Below are 22,472 nucleotides of genomic sequence, written 5' to 3'. Positions count from 1 at the left end.
TGTAATTAAACCATTACAATTGCTGAGAAATACAATATGAACATCCACAGTTACTGAGAGACATCAAACAGACACTTCATACACAACAAACACATCACAACAACTGGGCTTAATACTCAGCATGGAATCGATGATGGAAAACTCCGCGGTGCAAGAATTATTGAATCAGTAATTGGGAACTGATTCCAGGAGATAGTTGGTAGTTTCTTTCTAACTGAGAGAGGGACAGTTCAGTTGGGACTGGAGGGCAGTAATGGGGTTGGGGGAAGGGAGGCTGTTTGGGGAGGGGAGCGGCAATATTCAGGAGACACTGAAGGAGATCAGGGTTGGGGGGTGATGAGTAAAGTTGGGGTCAGTGTGGGCTGAGGGTGTGGGGAAAGGGAGCAGCTCCAGCCCCTCTCTCACATTTTCATGTTCAGTGAATCATTTTCAATACATTTCCCAATTGCAAAAATGGCAGAGGTGTGGGTGGGTGATTATGGGTGGGGGTGAGGGTGTGGATGGAGGTGGGTGGCTGTGGGTGGGGGTGAGGGTGTGGATGGGAGTGGGTGGCTGTGGGTGGGGGTGAGGGTGTGGATGGGGGTGAGGGTGTGGGTGTGGATGGGGGTGAGGGTGTGGGTGTGGGTGAGGTTGTGGATGGGAGTGAAGGTGAGGTTGGATGTGGGCATGAGGGTGGATGTGGAGGAGGGGGTGGGGTTGAGGGTAGGTAGGGTTGAAGGTGAGTGTGGCAGGTGTTAGACATTTCAGACCCCCCCCAACCCCCACCCATTCCTGGCCAATACAGGGACTCACCCTGGGTTTTCCATCTTTCCAGAGCTCTCTCCTCTTGAACAGTTTGTCACTGGGTTTTGGTCAGCATCCATTATTCTGCCTCAATTATTTAACCCCTCCTATTTCAAAACTGAGGGCTCTCTCGATGGTGACACAGGGAAGGCAACATGGGGTGTGTTTGGGAAAATGTGAGCTGTTATATTTGACACTGGATTGTGACATGTGGAGGGTGACATGTTGAGATTGACATGTGAACCTGAGGGTGTGGCTATGGGGAAGGGGTCCTGGCTGGAGGAGGACGTGACTGGGAATTTGAAGGATAATGGGCAAAAACTCAGAGGCAGTCTGGGAATAATGTGTTTGCTCAAGGCATAGATCTCTCTAAATTTGAGCTGAATCATTTAGTGAAAAAGTGAGAGCTGTTAGTCATTCTGTGTTTCTGGTAATTCATCTGTTGCCTCATTCCCTGATTAACTGGATATGGTTGAAGTTGAGTTGAGAATGTTGATGTTATCTTCATTGGGAGTGGAGTATTATAAGCTCAGAGATGTTTACAGCACGGCACGAGCATTTAGCCCATTAAGAACATGCTGGTCAACAAAAGTCTGATTTGACTAATCCTATTTTCCAGCTCCTGACCCATAACTGTGAAGGCAATGATTATGGAAGTGAATATCTAAAAAATGTTACAACAGTTTCTGATTCAACCACTCTTTCAAGTAGTGAGTTCCAAATTGCCACCAAACTCTGGGTGAAAAGCCTTTTCCCCACCCCCCCCCCCGTTAGCCTGAACTTATTCCCTTCAATCTCTACCTTGGGTATTGACCATTCCTATCCACCCTGCCCATGCCCCTCACAATCTCCTCCCCTCTATCAAGGTCTCCATTGGTCCCTGCTGTGCCCAGCTGACCAGGCCGTTGATACCCTCCTGCAGCGTACAGATACCCTCCTCACTATTTACCCCCACCCTCTGACTGATTTTCATGACATCTGTGAATTTCTTCACCATACCCTACATTAATCCATAATCATTAATACACCCACAAATAGCAAGGGTCCCAACACCAACCCCACTGGAAACGGATTCCCATTCACAGAGACATCCCAATCCCATCAGCCTCTGCTTCCTGTCTCTCAGCCCATTTTGGATCCAGTGTATCACCTTGTCTTGGATCCCATTGGCTCTCACTTTCTTCACCAGTCTGCCACCAGGGACCTTATCAAAAGCCTCACTCAAGTCCATGTCGACACATCGAATGCAGTGCCCTCATCAACTCTCCTGGTTACCTACCTCCTCAACAAATACAATCAAATTTGTCAAACATCACCTTCTCTTCATGGCTCCACACCGACCCTCCCTGATTCATCCAGGTCTCTCCAAATGCAGACACGTTCTGTCCCTCAGAATTCTTCCTAATAACTTCCCCACCACCACAAGGTGAGACTGAATGGCCTGGAATTTCCAGGACTATCCCTTCTGGCCCTGTTTAATCATGGGACAATGTTAATAGTTCCCTAGGTTTCTGGCACCTCACTTGTGATCAGAGAGAATTTAAAAGTTACTGCCAGGGCCCAGGACTTTCTCCTCCCTCACCTCCTGCAGCAGCCGGGGATACACCTGGTCTGGGCCTGGAGGTTTTTAAACTGCAAAACCCATCAGTCCTTCCCCTCTCTCGATGTTCATTTCTTCTATTATTTCACAGCTGCCTCCCCTCTGCCTGCCTTGTCCTTTTCCAATGGGAAAGTATTAATTGGGGGTTTCCTTTATTCCAGCTGCTAGTGTTTTCTCATGAACTCTCTGCGGTTTTCCTAATTTCCTCTGAAGTTCCCCTGTGTCTACTTTCTGTATTCCTCTCGGAACTCTGCCATATCGAGCCCTCAGTATCTGCCATAAATGTCTCTTTTTTTTTGAAATCCTAACCTTTATGACCCTTGACCGTGAGGTTTCTTTGGTCTTGCTGCACACTTTGTCACAACAGGAACATATCTGCCCTGTCCTCTCACCAGCTCCTCCCACTGCTCTGACACCAGTTCACCTGCACGGTGCTGGGCCTAGTCTGCTCAGGCCAAACCGGACCTTATTTTAATAAATTATCTTATTCCCCAGAATAGCTCTTTTATTCCTGGTTCATCCTCATCCTATTCTGTAGCTATCCTAAATCTGGCTGAGTTATGGTCACTATCTCCAAAACGTTCTTCTACTGATGCACCTTCCACCTGCTACCTTCCACCTGAGGGGAGTGTGAGGATTGAGGGGAGAGTGAGGATTGAGGATTGAGGAGAGTGTGATGATTGAGGGGTGTGAGGATTCAGGGGAAAGTGAGGATTCAGGGGAGAGTGAGGATTGAGGAGAGAGTGAGGATTGAGGATTGAGGAGAGTGTGATGATTGAGGGGTGTGAGGATTCAGGGGAGAGTGAGGATTGAGGTTCAGCTGCCAATCCCCCACATTCCCACATTCCATCTGCCACATTCTTGGCCATTCACTAAGTCTGTCCAAACCCTCCTGAACGAGAATTGACCCAGGATAAATGGGATTTCAGAAACTGAACAATAATGCATCTCACCAATCCTCTCTCCATTTTCCAAGACCACAAAATGGTTTCTGACTCACTACCTGCCTGATGCCCACCTCTGCCTGGTATGGCCCCTCTGCCCATACCTCCTTAAACTGCGGGGTGAGCCCATCCTGAAACCCCTCGGTCTGGTCACTGCCCCAAGGTTCCCCCAGCAGCTGCTCCCATCCCAAAACCTGGAGCTGGGGTTGCTCCAGCTGGAGGCAGCTCCTGTACATGGTCATCCAGACCACCAGGGGCGCCAAGTGCAGGCTCTGCAAATCACAGACCTCAGCTTCCCAGACATACCTGAGCCAAATAGAAGGTGGACCCTGGCTTTGAGTTGACCCTGACATCTATTTAAACTATTGACCAGAAAGTTCTTATTTTTGTTTATGTCAGACAACTAGCATCACTTAACTGTATCAGATGAAGGAGTTCAGTTTTGAAGTTCTCAAACATTAATTGCCGATGTAATGGTTTTGATCTGTACTGATAGTCTTAATTTAAACCAATATCCAGTCATACCAAACAAGAGAGAAACAGCCACTTATTGATGCTGTTTGAATTGGGGTTTGGAACGTTATAGAACATAGATTTATACAGGACAGAAGGGGCCATTCAGCCCATTGAGTCCACACTGACAAAAGCAACTCTTAGCCTACAACAAAAACATAAATTGCTAGAAAAACTCAGAAGGCAGAGTTAACGTTTGGATCCAGTGACCTTTCTTCAGAACAGTTCTCTATTAACTTTCTTTCTCTCTCCACAGATGTTGCCAGAGTTTTTTCCAGAAATTTCTGTTTTTGTTTCTAATTCCCAACATCTGCAGTTCTTTGGTTTTATTTAAACTTTAAATCTACCCTAGTCCCACTTCCCAGCACTAGGCCCATAACCTTACATTTTGTGACATTTCAAATGCTCGTCCAAGTACGTTTTAAAAGTTGTGAGATTCTCTTCCCAAGGCAACACATTCCAGACCCCCCACCTCCTGGGGAGAACAGTTTTCCTCAAATGCCCTTGAAACCTCCTGCCCCTGAGAGAGTGATGTCGTTTGAGTTAGGGTCAGGTGTTGGGGATCTTGTCCCTGGCAGATTTGCCTCACAGTATTTGTATATGGGATTTGTTTCCAAAAGCAATAGTCTTAAAATGTTTATCATATTCACAGGCCATGCCACCAACTGGTCCAAAAAGACATTAAAACTGCTCCATACCCAGTGTGGAATTCATTCACTTTCCGTGGGTCAGTTCTATGTTGTATATTTTTGGACAATTGAACAAGTTGTTAAACAATTATTGCACCTCTACTTTTTACAGTTGGTCTGGCACGTTCTTTTTCTGAACAGTCTAAGTCTGTTACAAAATGATGGGTGATATCGAGTCAATCTTTGGCTGCTTCTGTTAGGCAGCGGTCAGTGGCATCACTGCAGTCCAGCTTGTGTTTGCGTGTCTTTCTGGGATGGACCCAGGAGTTGTGTATGATTGTCCCACTTGGGGCGGGGTCTACCTGCAGAACTGACACCACCCGCTTCTTCATCTTGTTCTTGAGAACTTTCCGGAGTTTCTGCCTGGTGAAGGCATAGAGGAGCGGGTGGAAGATCGTGGAGCCATAGGCCATGACTAGGAAGCAGATCCGGAGCCTCACCAGCCAATCACTGGGCCCCAGGCAGAGAATGAGAAGGTTCACAATGGAAATGGGGGCCCAGCAGACAAGGAAGGTGGAGATGATGATCAGAGACATCCTGAAGACTCGTTTCTGCCGCTCGCGCCGGTCACGATGGCGTTTCACAGCGCGGCGCAGGGCGATAATGACTGACACAGAAGCCTGGACACCCAGCGGCACGGGGTTGGGAGTGACTGGAGCTGAAGTCAGCCTCTTGGTCTCGTACTGGCTGCTGAGGGAGCTTCCTGACTTTGTCTTCCTCTTCTTGCTTTTGCGTTTGTGTTTTTGACTGCGGGTGAAGTGGGATCCAATGCGGATGTTGAGGGCCTGGAGAATCCTGGTGTAGGTGACCAACATCACAACGATGGCCACAAAGAAGCAGGGGATCTGGATGAAGAGGTGGTAATACATGCCCAGCTCCTTGTGGTACTCATTGGCACTGACGCAGAGCAGTGTCCGGTTTTGCCAGGCCGTGCTATGCAGTGGGTCCCTGAAAAATTCCACCTCAATGAAAGGGACAAAAAACACCATCAGTGACACGATCCAGACTGAGGTCAACAGGAGGATTGTCCGACTGGGTGTGAGGACACGATTGGCTGGTTTGACAGAAATGTCGTATCTGTCCAGGCTGATGACCAGGACGTTGACCGCGGTGGCGATACTGGTAAAGGTGACACAGGCTTCATGGAAGCAACAGATCAGAGCCACATTTCTCTCCAGAGGAATGAGAACAATGACAATGGTGAATGGGACACACACCAGGCAGATGATAATGTCCAGTATGTGGAGGTTCATGGTAACGATATTGCTGACAGAATCCACCAGGTTTGACTGGATGCAGTACAGAATGAGAACAGTGAGGTTACTGCTGAAGCCCAGGACAATCTCCAACATGAGGAAACTGGTCAGCGAAACCTGGAAGCTCATCGGGTATGACACGTACCAGCCCTCGTTCAAAGCAGAGCCATCCGTGGTCTCCAGAACGGTTTCATAATTATCCAATTCCATGGTTGCGTCCATCCTGGGATATCAGCATAGTCCCAGAAATCGCTCTTGTTTCACCTGAAACAAACAAGAAACAAAAATCTAACTTCAACTACAACAGTTCAACTTCCATTTCCCTCATTTCTTTGTTGACTGTTTCATTGACACTAAATGTCTGAAGATGTGCAGGTTCAGTTGGATTGGCCACAGAAAATTGTCCCATAGTGTCCAGGGATGTGCAGGCGAGGTGCAGGTTTACAGGGATAGGGCAGGGGGATGGGTCTGGCTGGGCTGCTGTTTGGAGGGTCAGTGTGGATTCAGTGGGCTGAATGGCCTCTTTCCACATTGTAGGAATTCTATGACAGCAAGTTTTGAGAAGATTTGTAGCTCAGCTCGGGTTCATTTACCACCCCCTGAGAAAAAGAACAAGAAATGACATCACCAACCTAAGGAAACCTAAATATATAAATAGAAAGCAGGAAAAACACTAGCAGTACTTTGTCCGGAGGCTCACTGCAGATGTTACCTGGTATGGTGACGAAACGTCTGAAAATGAACCTTCCAGCTCAGCGAGTAAACCTACATCCTGATTTTATGACAGTGTTAATATCAGGATTTGGAGATGCTGGTGTTGGACTGGGGTGTACAAAGTTACAAATCACACAACACCAGGTTATAGTCCAACAGGTTTAATTGGAAGCACTAGCTTTCGGAGCGACGCTCCTTCATCAGGTGATAGTCAGAGAGCGTTGCTCCAAAAGCTAGTGTGCTTCCAATTAAACCTGTAGGACTCTAACCTGGTGTTGTGTGATTTTTAACTTAATATCTGGACAGAGGGTAGAATATAAAACTGGCAATATCAGATGGTTTGTTCCCTGATTCAGTCTCATCGAATTTGATAAACCAGAATGGGTTGGTGGCTGGATCAGGAGTGGGAGGTACTATCCCACTGATGTTTTGCCCCTCCCTCTGTCAGCATCCAAGTCCACCCACCCTGCTGACCCATCCTCCCACTAATCCTGGCTGAGGGCTCCAGATGGCAGCTGAGGGTCACTCCATAGTGTTTACTCTCTGAGTATGAGGCTGGTTAGAGTGGGGGAGGGCGAGATGCCAAGTAACTGAAAGCAAATTAGACATAGCCCAGTCTAGGGTTCCTCAGATGTATACGAAAGCAAACTGCTGTGGACACAGGAAATCTCAACCAAAAACACAAAATGTGGGAAACATTCAGGAGGTTGTGTGTAGCATCTGGGGAGGGAGAAGCAGAGTTAATGTTTCAGGCCAACGAGCCTTCAGCAGAAGGATTCTGGAAGGTTAAAGTGAGAGGATAGAATGCATAAACTCAACGGGTAATCCTTCACATGACAATAAAGCAAACTCATTCATTCATTCAAGGTTAAGGATTAATCTGACTGAACTGTATGGCCTGAGTAAATAGGTTCAGAGAGTCAAGATAGAGAAACTATTCCTCACAGGAAGAATAAGTTTCAAATTTAAACCTCAACACTCTCTCTCTCTCTCTATGTCGCTGTCTGTCTGTCTCTCTTTCTCTCTCGTGGAGTCATAGGGTCATAGAGATGTACAGCACAAGAACAGACCCTTCAGTCCAACCCGTCCCTGCTGACCAGATATCCCAACCCAATCTAGTCCCACCTGCCAGCACCCGGCCTGTATCCCTCCAAACCCTTCCTATTCATATACCCATCCAAATGCCTCTTAAATGTTGCAATTGTACCAGCCTCCACCACATCCTCTGGCAGCTCATTCCATACACGCACCACCCTCTGCGTGAAAACTTTGTCCCTTAGGTCTCTTTTATATCTTTCCTCTCTCATTCTAATCCTATGCCCTCTAGTTCTGGACTCCCCGGTCCCAGGGAAAAGACCATGTCGACTAACCTGATCCATGCCCCTCATAATTTTGTAAACCTCTATAAGGTCACCCCTCAGCCTCCGACGCTCCAGGGAAAACAGCTCCAGCCTGTTCAGCCTCTCCCTGTAGCTCAGATCCTCCAACTCTGGCAACATCCTTGTAAATCTTTTCTGAACCCTTTCAGGTTCCACAACATCTTTCTGATAGGAAAGAGACCAGAATTGCACGCAATATTCCAACAGTGGCCTAACCAATGCCCTGTACAGCCGCAACATGACCTCCCAATTCCTGTACTCAATACTCTGACCAATAAAGGAAAGCATACCAAACGCCTTCTTCACTATCCTATCTACCTGTGACTCCACTTTCAAGGAGCTATGAACCTGCACTCCAAGGTCTCTTTGTTCAGCAATACTCCCTATGACCTTACCATTAAGTGTATAAGTCCTGCTAAGATTTGCTTTCCCAAAATGCAGCACCTCGCATTTATCTGAATTAAACTGCATCTGCCACTTCTCAGCCCATTGGCCCATCTGGTCCAGATCCTGTTGTAATCTGAGGTAACCCTCTTCATTGTCCACTACACCTCCAATTTTAATGTCATCTGCAAACTTACTAACTGTACCTCTTATGCTCACATCCAAATCATTTATACAAATGATGAAAAGTAGAGGACCCAGCACCGATCCTTGTGGCACTCCACTGGTCACAGGCCTCCAGCCTGAAAAACAACCATCCACCACCACCCTCTGTCTTCTCCCTTTGAGCCAGTTCTATATCCAAATGGCTAGTTCTCCTTGTGTTCCATGAGATCTAACCTTGCTAATCAGTCTCCCATAGGGAACCTTGTTGAATGCCTTACTGAAGACCATATGGATCACATCCACCACTCTGCCCTCATCAATCCTCTTTGTTACTTCTTCAAAAAACTCAATCAAGTTTGTGAGACATGATTTCCCACGCACAAAGCCATGTTGACTATCCCTAATCAGTCCTTGCCTTTCCAAATACATATACATCCTGTCCCTCAGGATTCCCTCCAACAACTTGTCCCCCACCGTGGTCAGGCTCACTGGTCTATAGTTCCCTGGCTTGTCCTTACCACCCTTCTTAAACAGTGGCACCACGTTAGCCAACCTCCAGTCTTCCGGCACCTCACCTGTGACTGTTGGTGATACAAATATCTCAGCAAGAGGCCCAGCAATCACTTCTCTAGCTTCCCACAGAGTTCTAGGGGACACCTGATCAGGTCCGGGGGATTTATCCACCTTTATATGTTTCAGGACATCCAGCACTTCCTCCTCTGTAATGTGGACATTTTGCAAGATGTTGCTATCTATTTCCCCACATCCTGTCTCTCTCTCTCTCTCACTCTCTCTCACTCTCTCTCTCTCTGTCTCTTCCCCCATAGGCTGATGATCAGCTGAAAATATGAAAACTGGGATTGTCGATCGTTGGTGGTTGAAGGGAATAAAGACATGGAATTCTGCTCAGACATGATCAAGCGCAATGACAGAATGAGTGTGTGGGCAGATTGGCCTCCTCCTGTTCCTGTGTTTTGAAGTTACCAATTCCCAATCTGTCAGAGGAAATCGATCCTGCGATGGATTTAAAATGACATAAATCCAACTCGGATTGTATCAAATTCACTAAATGTCCTTTAGGGAAAGAAACTGCCATCCTTACCTGGTCTTCTCTGGTCTACATGTGACTCTAGACCCACAGCAATGTGGTTGGCTCTTAACCACCCTCTGAGCTATTAGGGATGGGCAATAAATGCTGCCCTATCCAGCGATGCCCTCATCCTGTGAATGAATAAAAAACATTTATCAGGAAGTTCCCCTGATCAGGAAGAGGCGATGGAACCGGGAAGCAGCACGTGATGCTGGGTTTTCCCAATAAATAAAATTGGCCAAATCTCTCGTCCTCTGCTAGAGTTTTGAAAACTCCCACCATTGGACAGTCTCTCAATTCAATGTTCACACATTCCCTGGACACACGCACACAACTGGACAGCTCTCCTCTTTGAAGGGAAGCCTGAGCAGGTGACCTGCTGGATCTCTGTGACAGATGGTCAGCTTTCGATCGGCTCATCGAGAGAGGATGTGGAGCTGCTCAGAACACAAGCTGAGCCAGGAGGCCGAGGACATCAGGATGTGAGGTTGGGCACTGGATCTAAGTGGGTGGATGGCGGGTGGGGAATGCAGCCCCTGACCCAAGTGCCTGGTCAGGTGTATATTAACTTGGGCGGCACGGTGGCTCAGTGGTTCGCACTGCTGCCTCACAGCACCAGGGTCCCAGGTTCAATTCCCACCTCAGGCAACTGTCTGTGTGGAATTTGCACATTCTTCCTGTGTCTGCGTGGGTCTGCTCCGGTTTCCTCCCATAATCCAAAAATGTGCAGGTCAGGTGAATTGGCCATGCTAAATTACCTGTAGTGTTAGGTGAAAGGGCAGAGTGTGGGGGAATGGGTTTGGGTGGGTTGCGCTTCGGCGGGTCGGTGTGGACTTGTTGGGCCGAAGGGCCTGTTTCCACACTGTAAGTAATCTAATGTAATCTAACTTCAAGCTTGATTCAAAGTCATCACTTCCCAGTCAGAGCGAGAGGCTGAAACACTCCACCTTTCACAACAAATACTGAAAGGTTCACTGATGTATAAATGCTGCAGGAAAATGTCCCAAAGTATTTCATAGGAGCAAATATCAAAGAAAAATTGACACTGGCCACACAGGGAGATATTCGAGAGGAGGCAATCTTAGTTAATAAGGTCAGTTTTAAGGAGTATCTTACAGAGAGAGAGAGAGAGAGAGATGGAGAGGTTTAGGAGGGAATTTCAGAGGTCAGGGCTCAGGCACTAATGGTGGAGTGATGGGAACTGGGAAGAGGCTGGAATCTGGGGAATGCAGTGATCTCTGGGAACTGTGGGGCAGGAGGAGGTGTCAGGGAAGGGCAGGTTGAGACCATGGATGGTTTTGAATACAGGAACAAGAATTTTAAAATCAAGGAATTGCTGAACCTGGAGTTAATGGGTCCCAGTGAGCACAGGGAGCGATAGGACGACATGGTGGGCTGTTTAACATCCCTCCTACTGTTTGTAAACTGGCAGCACACTGTGTTTGTGAGGAATACTGCACACCTACATCTGCACATTTAAAAACCAGGCAATATTCCCAACTCTCAATGCAGTGGGTGTCCTGTCGATGTTATACCCTCCCACTGAGATCTGGAATATGAGGTAAAAGCACATGGGTTAATCAGTCCCCCAGTTCCAATTCCATCTCAATCCTGAAACCTGCAAAAACAAACCCCATCATCCGTGGAGGAAGGTTGTGGGTTTCGCTGCCCTCTGACATTACCCTGAATGGCCCAGGCTCTATCTGAGGCTTGTGCTCCTTGGTCTGGACTCTCACCCCCATCAGAAGAGGGAGTGCCACTCAATCTATTGGCATTAATCCTTATCACATTTAAACCTCCATTAAATCTTTATCTGATGTTGCAGAACAGGTGAGGCAATGAAGCAAGTTTATGGAACACCAGCCTGTTCTGTTGGGCACTTTACCAAATCCAGATTATAGAATCATAGAATCCCTCCAATGTGGAAACAGGCCCTTCGGCCCAACCAGTCCACACTGACCATCCAAAGAGTAACCCACCCAGACCCATTCCACTACTCTATTACTGTACATGTATCCCTGACTAATGCACCTAACCTAATGCACACATCCCTGAACACTACGGGCAATTTAGCACGGTCAATCCACCTGACCTGCACATCTTTGGATTGTGGGAGGAAACCAGAGCACCTGGAGGAAACACACACATTCCTATAGACCCATACACTTACGCAAATCCTCTCTCAAACACAAGCTCTCTCTCATACGCTCACACATATACTCCCACACTCACAAACACACGCACCCTCTCACAGACTTATACCCCCGTACACTTACACTTACACAAATACACATACACTCACTCTGTCACAGACACTCATACCCCACCACACATACACACACACACACGTTCAATACATTATCTGGGCCAAAATGGCACCTATTGTGAAAGTTGACTTGAGAATGTAACTTTAAGAAAGTTCTGGGATTTACATATGAAAGAACTGAAACCAACATAGTCATTCTAAAGGATGAGAGACTTAACAAACAATCCAGGTCTTTTTCAATATATAATTTCAGTTACATCACACTGTAAACTTTTGCTATAAATTCTGTATCCTATGATCTTTTACTCTGCAACCACCTGATGAAGGAGCGTCGCTCCGAAAGCTAGTGCTTCCAAGTAAACCTATTGGACTATAACCTGGTGTTGGGGGATTGTTAACTTTGTCCATCCCAGTCCAACATCGGCATCTCCAAATCTGGGAATGCTGTTTGTTTCACTCCCTCAGATTCATCGAGTTCAGTCTGATACAATCAGGTTCCAACACCTGTAACCAAGGGAGTTACAACACAGCACTGACCCTTTCATTGCTCAACAGAACCTGCTGTTCAGTGGAAGCATCGGTTTCTCGATCATCCCTGAGCACCATTCAGTCATAGCTCAAAGACCATTCACAATATAACTGCATAATTGTCATAAAAGGCTGCTGTTTATTTGAAGAGAATAATTCCCAACAAATCAGTCTCTTCATCACTTCAGTCTTTCACCAACAGACTTAAACATATAGTTAGACAGTGCCCACTGGCAGCGCCCTCTGGCAGCGCTGGGACCCAGGCGGGTGTCACTGGGCTGGACAGAGGGAGAGTGGGGCATGTGGAGAAACAGACAGGACTCACAGTGCGTTCTGACTGTGATTGGAAAAGGTTGTGAGGTAATCAGCAAAGTGTGGTGGTGCTCAGCTTGGGGTCTGTGTTCTCGGACAGAGCTCCCACACAATGACGGTCAAACCGGACCATCTCCCAACCAGGCTGGGTCACTGACTCAATGTTAATCACACAGCACTGCCCAAGAGGGTTAATGCACAGACATGGAAAGTATCAACCAATTGATGCTCTGCAGAAGAGAGCTTTGACAATCCGATTATTTTCTAAGGGAGGGAGGAAACTATTTCCACCCGATATTTTGAGGTTAGTACATCTCTCCAAAGAGAAATGTTTCCTGAATTCAATGGCTCTGTGAATTTATTACAACATCCTCATCTTTACAGGGTGTTTGGCAAAGGAAGGTAGAGACTGAATAATCCAAATCTCCATGTCACTGATCACAGCACAGTTCCACATGCCAATTTCTCTCGAATTTTCAACATGCTGTCAACTCATGGGCCCCTGCTCATCTCTCCCATGGGCCCCTCCTCACCTCCCCCATGGGCCCCTCCTCATCTCCCCCACGGGCCCCTCCTCATCTCCCCCACAGGCCCCTCCTCATCTCTCCCATGGCCCCTCCTCACCTGCCCCATGGGCCCCTCCTCATCTCCCCCATGGGCCCCTCCTCACCTCCCCCATGGGCCCCTCCTCACCTGCCCCATGGGCCCCTCCTCATCTCCCCCATGGGCCCCTCCTCACCTCCCCCATGGGCCCCTCCTCATCTCCCCCATGGGCCCCTCCTCATCTCCCCCATGTGTCCCTCCTCATCTCCCCCATGGGCCCCACCTCACCACCCCCACAGGCCCCTCCTCATCTCCCCCATGGGCCCCTCCTCACATCCCCCACAGGGCCCTCCTCATCTCCCCCATGGGCCCCTCCTCATCTCCCCCATGGGCCCCTCCTTATCTCCGCCATAGGCCCCTCCTCATCTCCCCCATGGGCCCCTCCTCACCTCCCCCACAGGCCCCTCCTCATCTCCCCCATGGGCCCCTCCTCATCTCTCCCATGGGTTCCTTCTCAAAACTAGCCTTACCAAAATCCCCGATGGTGTTTCCTGTCAGTGTAACTGCTTCACCATCCATTCCCAGATCCTTATTCACCCTGCAAACTTCAGAACGGTGACCACACACTCCATCTCAATTGGCTTTTTTTTCATCATTTATGGGACATGAGTATCGCTGGCTGGGCCAGGATCTGTTACTTGTCTCTGACTACTCCTTGGAAAGGTGGGGGTGACCTACTTTCTTGAACCGCTGCAGTCCATGTGCTGCAGGCCCTTATGGAAGTGTTGTCTGAGGATCTGTGGTGAATTTCTGCAGCGCATCTTGTAGCTAGTACACACTGCTGCTACTGAGTGTCAATGGTGGAGGGAGTGAATGCTTGTGGATGTGGTGTCAATTAAGCTTCTTGAGTGTTGTTGGAGCTGCCCTCATCCTTGCAATGGAAGAGTATTATACACCCTCCTGACTTGTGCCTTGGAGATTGTGGACAGGCTTCGGGGAGTCAAGAAGTGATAATGCTAATGCTGATGCTCTTCGGGAGGGTTTAACCTAATTCAACAGGGGGATGGAAACCTGAATTGTAGCTCCAGTGTACAGGAGGTGGAGAGTATTGAGGTCATAAATAAGGTTGCAAGATCGCAAGTGTACTGGTAGTAGGAAGGTGGTTTGAAGTGTGTCTACTTCAACGCCAGGAGCATCCGGAACAAGGTGGGTGAGCTTGCAGCATGGGTTGGTACCTGGGACTTCGATGTTGTGGCCATTTCGGAGACATGGATAGAGCAGGGACAGGAATGGTTGTTGCAGATTCCGGGATTTAGATATTTCAGTAAGAACAGAGAAGATGGTGAAAGAGGGGGAGGTGTGGCATTGTTAGCCAAGGACAGTGTTACGGTAGCAGAAAGGACTTTTGAGGACTCACCCACTGAGGTAGTGTGGGCTGAGGTTAGAAACAGGAAAGGAGGGCCTCCGAATAGTTCCAGAGATGTAGAGGAAAGGATAGCAAAGATGGTTCTGAATAGGAGCAAGAGTAACAGGGTAGTTGTTACCGGGCACTTTAACCTCCCCAATATTGACTAGGAATACTACAGTTCAAGTACTTTAGGTGGGTCAGTTCTTCTGTGCAGGAGGGTTTCCTGACAGAGTATGTAGACAGGCCAACAAGGGGCGAGGCCACATTGGATTTGGTACTGGGTAATGAACCCGGCCAGGTGTTAGATTTGGAGGTAGTTGAGCACTTTGGTGATAGTGACCACAATTCGGTTATGTTTACTTTAGCAATGGAAAGAGATAGGTATATAATGCAGGGCAAAATTATAGCTGGGGGAAAGGCAATTATGATACAATTAGGCAAGATTTAGGATGCATAGGATGGGGAAGGAAACTGCAGGGGTTGGGCACATTAGAAATGTGGAGCTTATTCAAGGAACAGCTATTGCGGGTCCTTGATAAGTATGTACCGGTCAGGCAGGGGGGAAGTGGTCAAGTGAGGGAGCTATAGTTTACTAAAGAAGTTGAATCTTTTGTCAAGCGGAAGAAGGCGGCTTATGTTAGGATGAGATGTGAAAGCTCAGTTAGGGCCCTTGAGAGTTACAGGTTAGCCTGGAAAGACCTAAAGAGAGAGCTAAGGAGAGCCAGGAGAGGACATAAGAAGTCATTGGCAAGTAGGTCAAGGAAAACCCTAAAGCTTTCTGTAGGTATATCTGGAATAAAAGAATGACTGACTAGAGTAAGATTAGGGCCAATAAAGGATAGTAGTAGGAAGTTTTGCATGGAGTCCTAGGAGATTGGGGAAGCACTAAATGAATATTTTTCATCAGTATTCACACTAGAAAAAGACAATGTTGTCATGGAGAAGACTGAGATACAGGCTACTGGATGGGATTGAGGTGCATAAGGAGGAGGTGTTAGCAATTATGGAACATGTGAAAATAAATAAATCTCCTGGGCTGGATGGGATTTATCCTCAGATTCTGTGGGAAGCCTTTGCCTTTGGTTTGATCTTTACGTCATCATTGTCTAAAGGAATAGTGCCAGAGACCTGAGGACAGCAAATGTCCCCTTGTCCAAGAAGGGGAGTAGAGACAACCCTGGTAATTATAGACCAGTGAGCCTTACTTCGGTTGTGGGTAAAGTGTTGGAAAGGGTTATAAGAGAAAGGATTTATAATCATCTGGAGAGGAATGAGTTGATTAGGGATAGTCAACACGGTTTTGTGAAGGGTAGGTCGTGCCCCACAAACCTTATTGAGCTCTTTCAGAAGGTGACCAGACAGGTGGATGAGGGTAAAGCGGTTGATTTTGTGGATATGGATTTCAGTAAGGCGTTTGGTAAGGTTCCCCACAGTAGGCTATTGCACAAAATACAGAGGCATGGGATTGAGGGTGATTTAGCGGTTTAGATCAGACATTGGTAAGCTGTAAGGAGACAGAGGGTGGTAGTTGATGGGAAATGTTCATCCTGGAGGTCAGTTTCTAGTGGGGTACCGCAAGGATCTGTTTTGGGTCCACTGTTGTTTGTCATTTTTATAAATGACCTGGATGAGGGTGTAGAAGGATGGGTTAGTAAATTTGTGGATGACGCTAAGGTTGGTGGAGTTGTGTTGAAGGATGTTGTAGGTTACAGAGGGACATAGATAAGCTGCAGAGCTGGGCTGAGAGGTGGCAAATGGAGTTTAATGCAGAAAAGTGTGAGGTGATTCACTTTGGTCGGAGTAACAGGAATGCAGAGTACTGGGCTAATGGTAAGATTCTTGGTAGTATAGATGAGCAGAGAGATCTTGGTGTCCAGGTACACAGATCCCTGAAAGTTGCCACCCAGGGTTGATAGTTGAAAAGTGTGGTGCTGGAAAAGCACAGCATCCGAGAAGCAGGAGAATCAACGTTTCGGGCATAAGCCCTTCTTCAGGAATGAGGGTCGATAGGGTTGTTAAGAAGGCGTACGGTGTGTTAGCTTTTATTGATAGAGGGATTGAGCTTTGGAGACACGAGGTCATGCTGCAGCTGTACAAAACTCTGGTGCGGCCGCACTTGGAGTATTGTGTACAGTTCTGGTCACCGCGTTATAGGAAGGATGTGGAAGCTTTGGAAAGGGTTCAGAGGAGATTTACTAGGATGTTGCCTGGTATGGAGGGAAGGTCTTATGAGGAAAGGCTGAAGGACCTGAGGCTGTTTTCGTTAGAGTGAAGAAGGTTGAGAGGTGACTTAATTGTGACATACAAGATAATCAGAGGGTTAGATCAGGTAGAAAGTGAGAGCCTTTTTCCTCAGATGGCGATGGCTAGTACGAGGGCGCATAGCTTTAAATTGAGGGGTAATAGATATAGGACAGATGTCAGAGGTAGGTTCTTCACTCAGCGAGTAGAAGGGGTGTGGAACGCCCTGCCTGCAACAGTAGTAGACTCAGCAGCTGGTCATTGGATAGGCATATGGACAAGAATGGAATAGTGTAGGATAGATGGGCCAAAGGGCTGTACTGCCCTGTAATGTTCTATGCTCCATGCTGACCAAAATGTCCATCCACATTCACCGCATTTCCCTGCACTTGGCCCATAAGAGCGCCTCATCTTCTGCCTAGGAACCCTCCAACCACAAGGGATGAACTCGGATTTCACCAGTTTCCTCATTTCCCCTCCCCCCACCTTGTCTCAGTCCCAACCCTCGAACTCAGCACCACCTTCCTAACCTGCAATCTTCTTCCTGACCTCTCCGCCCCCACCCCCACTCCGGCCTATCACCCTCACCTTGACCTCCTTCCACCTATCACATTTCCAACGCCCCTCCCCCAAGTCCCTCCTCCCTACCTTTTATCTTAGCCTGCTGGACACACTTTCCTCATTCCTGAAGAAGGGCTCATGTCCGAAACTTCGATTCTCCTGTTCCCTGGATGCTGCCTGACCTGCTGCGCTTTTCCAGCAACAGATTTCCAGCTCTGATCTCCAGCATCTGCAGTCCTCACTTTCTCCCCATATCTTTCTAACCCTTCCCTACCCAGGTATTTGTCTAAATGCCTTTTAAATGTTGTTGATGAACCCCCTCAACCACTTCTGCTGGCAGCTCATTCCATATGCGTCCCACCCTCTGTGTAAAAGCATTGTCCCTCAGGTTCCCTTTTATTCTTTCCCCTCTAACTTAAACTGATGCCCTCCAGTCCTCAATTCCCCACCCTGGGGAAAAAGACTGAGTGCATTCACCCTATCCATGCCTCTCATGATCTTACACACCTCTATAAGGTCCCCTTCAGTCTCCTATACTGTAAAGAAAAAGGTCCTAGCTTGTCCAACCTCTCCCTATCACTCAGACCATTGAGTCCTGGCAACATCCTTGTAAATTTCTTCTGCACTCTTTCCGGTTTCCTTCCTAAAACAAAGTGACTAAAACTGAACACAATACCCCGAGTGCGGCCTCACCGACACCCTGTACAACTGCAACATAACTTCCCAACTTTGATAGTCAATGCCTGGACTGATGAAGGCCGGTGTGCCGAAAGCTTCCTTCACTGCCCTGGGTATTTCACTGCCAGTCCTGATCCCCTTGCTGTCACAGTTCTGTGATGCCCACCATGTCATACCTGACAATTTTGATTTCCGTCACAAATTCATTTACCTATTCCATTAACTGTGTACATTCGGATATAACACCTTCAGTCCTGTATTGACTGTCTCTCTTCTCATTGTCATTCGTTTATCCAGTGTGCTTGAAGCTTGGTTCCTAACCCCTTCCAAATACTCTGTGCTATTTTGTGTTCTGGAGACTTTAAGAGCAGCCCCAGAGTCCTCCCTTCCTTTATTTTTCTCGCACTTTTCCAGGCAGTTAAATCCACCCCCACAGATGTGAACCTGCTCCTCTGTTTCCTATTGGCCACTATACTCCATCTGCCGTGGCAGGATTTGAACCTGGGTTCCCAGAACATGACCTGGGTCTTTGGATTAATAGTCTAATGATAATACCACTTAGCCACCACTTTCCCGTAAATATAATGCAAAAAGACCCTGGTCACCTCCATCCCTGAGCTCAGCAACAGACAGAGTACTGTCTGATCCCATTGGGGCCTGGACCTCTCCTAGCCTCTCTCTGGTAATATCTTCATCAAACCTATCACTGTTCACTCAAATTACCACAGTCACAGCCTTCATTGCTAAATCAATTCCAAAATCACTCAACTAATTCCCTCATTAAGAGATTTAATGAGTTTTATAAACACAATTCCCAGAGGGCAGATGTAATTCCCTGAAAACTGCCAGAATCATAAAATTGTTCCAGTGCTGAGCAGGCCATTCGGTCCATTGTGCCTGTACTGGCTGAACCCACTAATCTGTGAAGGTTCTGATCGTTTCAGTGACAGATCAGACTTTCTGCAGCATTCATCTCTTGTTTCATGAAGGAGAGGATGAAGCATGTGGGAATTGTTGAAGTGTCGAGATGATTAATGGTTGTTGCAATATTGATGACCTCGGGAGCAGTAAATCAGGCAAATTCCACAATGTTTCAGCTGGAATCTGTTTCACTCCAATCAGCCTGACCCTGGGGTCACTCAGATAAACAACTAAAGCGATAACTTCCTTTACTATCACACAATCCTACAGTAGGGACACAGTGATGGGGATTCTGTCAGACTGGGTATGGATCTAAACCCCTTCATTTTACCACCTTCTACATCAAAGGGGCAGAGCTGGAGAGGGTCGAGAGGGTCAAGTTCCTCGAAGTGATGATAACCAACAACCTGTCCTGGTTCTCCCAGTTAGATATGATGGTCAAAAGGGCACAGCAACACCTGCAATCCCCAACCTTCAGGGCATTTAAATGGTCATTGGTTACACATATGGATGAGAACGGAATAGTGTAAGTTTAGATGGGCTTCAGATCAGTTCCACAGGTTGGTGCAACACCAAGGGCCGAGGGGCCTGTAACACGTCTTCTTCCTCAGGGGGCTCAGGAAATTCAGCATGTCCATTAGGACCCTCACCAACGTCTACAGATGAACCATAGAAGCACTCTGTCTGGGTCTGTAATGGCCAGGTATGGCAACTGCTCTGCCCAGGACTGTACGAAGATGGAATGTACAGCCCAGACCATCATGGAAGCCAACCCTCCCATCTATGGACTCCATTTACACTTCCTGTTGTGGCAGAAAAGCTGCCAACATCATCAAAGACCCCTCCCACCCCGGTATTGATCTCCTACAACCCCTTCCATCAGGCAGGAGATACAGAAGCTTGAACACACCCACCAGCAGGTTCAGAAACAGCTTCTTCCCGGCCGGTATTAGACTGATGGATGGATTCTCGAGCCTCAAATGATGTTGACCTTGCTTTGTGCACCTCCTGTGCAGTGGAACCATGTAAGCCTCACTTTGTGTAAGCACCCTGTGATCTGAATGTCCTTGTTTACTATGATTTACCTGTACTGTACACAAAACAAAGCTTTTCACTGTACCTAGGTACATGAGGGAGGTACGTGTATGGAATGAGCTGCCAGAGGAAGTGGTGGAGGCTGGTACAATTACAACATTTAAGAGGCATTTGGATGGGTATATGAATAGGAAGGGTTTGGAGGGATATGGGCCAGGTGCTGGCAGATGGGACTAGATTGGGTTGGGATATCTGGTCAGCATGGACGGGTTGGACCGAAGGGTCTGTTTCCGTGCTGTACATCTCTATGACTCTATTTCTCTATGACATGTGACAATAAAATATCAAATCAGTTTAAAATGATGATGGTCTCTTAGAAAAGCAAATGGGAGAAGCAGGTTAGTAATGGGACTGGGGGGGGGGGGGGGGTCTGACTTATTTTATTCACATGTGGGACGTGGGTGTTGTCGGCTGGGCCATTTATTGCCCGTCCCTAGTTGCCCCTTGAGAAGGTGGGGGTGAGCTGCCTTCTTGAACCGCTGCAGTCCATGTGCTGTAGATAGCCCCACAATTCCCTTAGGGAGGGAATTCCAGGATTCTGACCCTGTGACACAGAAGGAACGGCGATATATTTCCAAGTCAGGATGGTGAGTTGAACACGTGGCTACAGGGATGGTGCAGGAGGGAGGGTTTTGGATTCTTGGATAATTGGGGCTCGTTCTGGGGTAGGTGGGACCTCTACAAACAGGATGGTCTTCATCTGAACCACAGGGGTACCAATATCCTGGGGGGGGAATTCGCTAAGGCTATTGGGGTGGGTTTAAACTAATCCAGCAGGGGGATGGGAACCAAAATTGTAGTTCAAGTATAGAAAAGGTTGAGAGTAGGGAGGTCCAAAATCAAGTTTCAGGGACGCAAGATGGCACCAGCAAGCAAGATGTTGGTTTGAAATGTGAATACTTCAACGCCAGGAGCATCCGGAATAAGGTGGGTGAACTAGCAGCATGGGTTGGTACCTGGGACTTCGATGTTGTGGCCATTTCGGAGACATGGATAGAGCAGGGACAGGAATGGTTGTTGCAGGTTCCAGGATTTAGATATTTCAGTAAGAACAGAGAAGATGGTAAAAGAGGGGGAGGTGTGGTATTGTTGGTCAAGGACAGTATTACAGTTGCAGAAAGGATGTTTGGGGATTTGTCAACTGAGGTAGTATGGGCTGAGGTTAGAAACAGGAAAGGAGAGGTCACCCTGTTGGGAGTCTTCTATAGGCCTCCGAATAGTTCCAGAGATATAGAGGAAAGGATAGCAAAGATGATTCTTGATAGGAGTGAGAGAGGCAGGGTAGTTGTCATGGGGGACTTCAACTTTCCAAATATTGACTGGAACACTATAGTACGAGTACTATAGATGGGTCAGTTTTTGTCCAGTGTGCGCAGGAGGGCTTCCTGACACAGTATGTAGACAGACCAACAAGGGGTGAAGCCACATTAGATTTGGTACTGTGTAATGAGCCCGGCCAGGTGTTAGACTTGGAAGTAGGTGAGCACTTTGATGATAGCGATCACAATTCTGTTATGTTTACTTTAGTGATAGAAAGGAATAGGTGTATACCACTGGGCAAGACAATACAGCTGGGAGAAAGGCAATTACGATGCGATTAGGCAAGATTTAGGAAGCATAAGATGGGGAAGGAAACTGCAGGGGATGGGCACATTAGAAATGTGGAGCTTATTCAAGGAAAAGCTCCTGAGTGTTCTACATAAGTATGTACCTGTCAGGCAGGGAGGAAGTTGTAGAGTACGGGAAATGTGGTTTATGAAGGAAGTGGAATCTCTGGTGAAGAAGAAGAAGAAGGCTTATGTTAGGATGAGATGTGAAGGCTCAAGGTGCTTGAGGGTTACAAGGTAGCCAGGAAAGAGCTAAAGAGAGAGCTCAGAAGAGCCAGGAGGAGACATGAGACGTTGTTGGCGGATAGGATCAGGGTAAACCCTATGGCTTTCCATAGGTATTTAAGGAATAAAAGAATGACGAGATTAAGATTAGGGCCAATCAAGGATAGTACTGGGAAGTTGTGTATGGAGTCAGAGGAGATAGGGGAAGCACTAAATGAATATTTTTTGACAGTATTCACTCTAGAAAACGACAATGTTGTCGAGGAGAATACTGAGATACAGGCTACTAGACTAGGTGGGATTGAGATTCACAAGGAAGAGTATTAGAAAACCTGCAGAGTGTGAAAATAGCTAAGTCCCCTGGGCCAGATGGGATTTATCCTAGGATCCTCTGGGAAGCCAGGGAGGAGATTGCCGAGCTTTTGGCATTGATCTTTAAATCGTCATTGTCTGCAGGAATAGTACCAGAAGACTGGAGGATAGTAAATATGGTTCCCCTGTTCAAGAAGGGGAGTAGAGACAACCCTGGTAATGATAGACCAGTGAACCTGACTTCAGTTGTTGGTAAAG

The 22,472-nt window shown here is 47.4% G+C and overlaps 1 protein-coding gene across 1 annotated transcript; it reads right to left on the bottom strand.

The window, feature by feature from the left end:
• Nucleotides 1-3,006: 3,006 nt before the first annotated feature.
• LOC122558776 (G protein-coupled receptor 22-like) lies at nucleotides 3,007-9,648 on the bottom strand. The gene is made up of 2 exons (XM_043707542.2): nucleotides 9,530-9,648; nucleotides 3,007-6,049 (listed from the first exon to the last, which is right to left on the bottom strand). The coding sequence occupies exon 2, from the start codon at nucleotides 6,005-6,007 to the stop codon at nucleotides 4,706-4,708; it is 1,302 nt and encodes a 433-aa protein (XP_043563477.1). The 5' UTR covers nucleotides 6,008-6,049; nucleotides 9,530-9,648; the 3' UTR covers nucleotides 3,007-4,705.
• Between the last annotated feature and the right edge of the window lie 12,824 nt (nucleotides 9,649-22,472).

Source organism: Chiloscyllium plagiosum, unplaced genomic scaffold (genome assembly GCF_037043375.1).
Source record: "Chiloscyllium plagiosum isolate Xiang-an unplaced genomic scaffold, Cpla_swu_hap1 HiC_scaffold_14, whole genome shotgun sequence".
Classification (NCBI taxonomy): domain Eukaryota; kingdom Metazoa; phylum Chordata; class Chondrichthyes; order Orectolobiformes; family Hemiscylliidae; genus Chiloscyllium; species Chiloscyllium plagiosum.
Note: the sequence above shows the minus strand (reverse complement) of the source record. Positions and strands in the feature narration are given on the sequence as shown.

What these genes read in the sequence shown, in the direction of transcription:
- LOC122558776 (XM_043707542.2), bottom strand. Translation starts at nt 6,007, where the DNA reads ATGGACGCAACCATGGAATTGGATAATTATGAAACCGTTCTGGAGACC.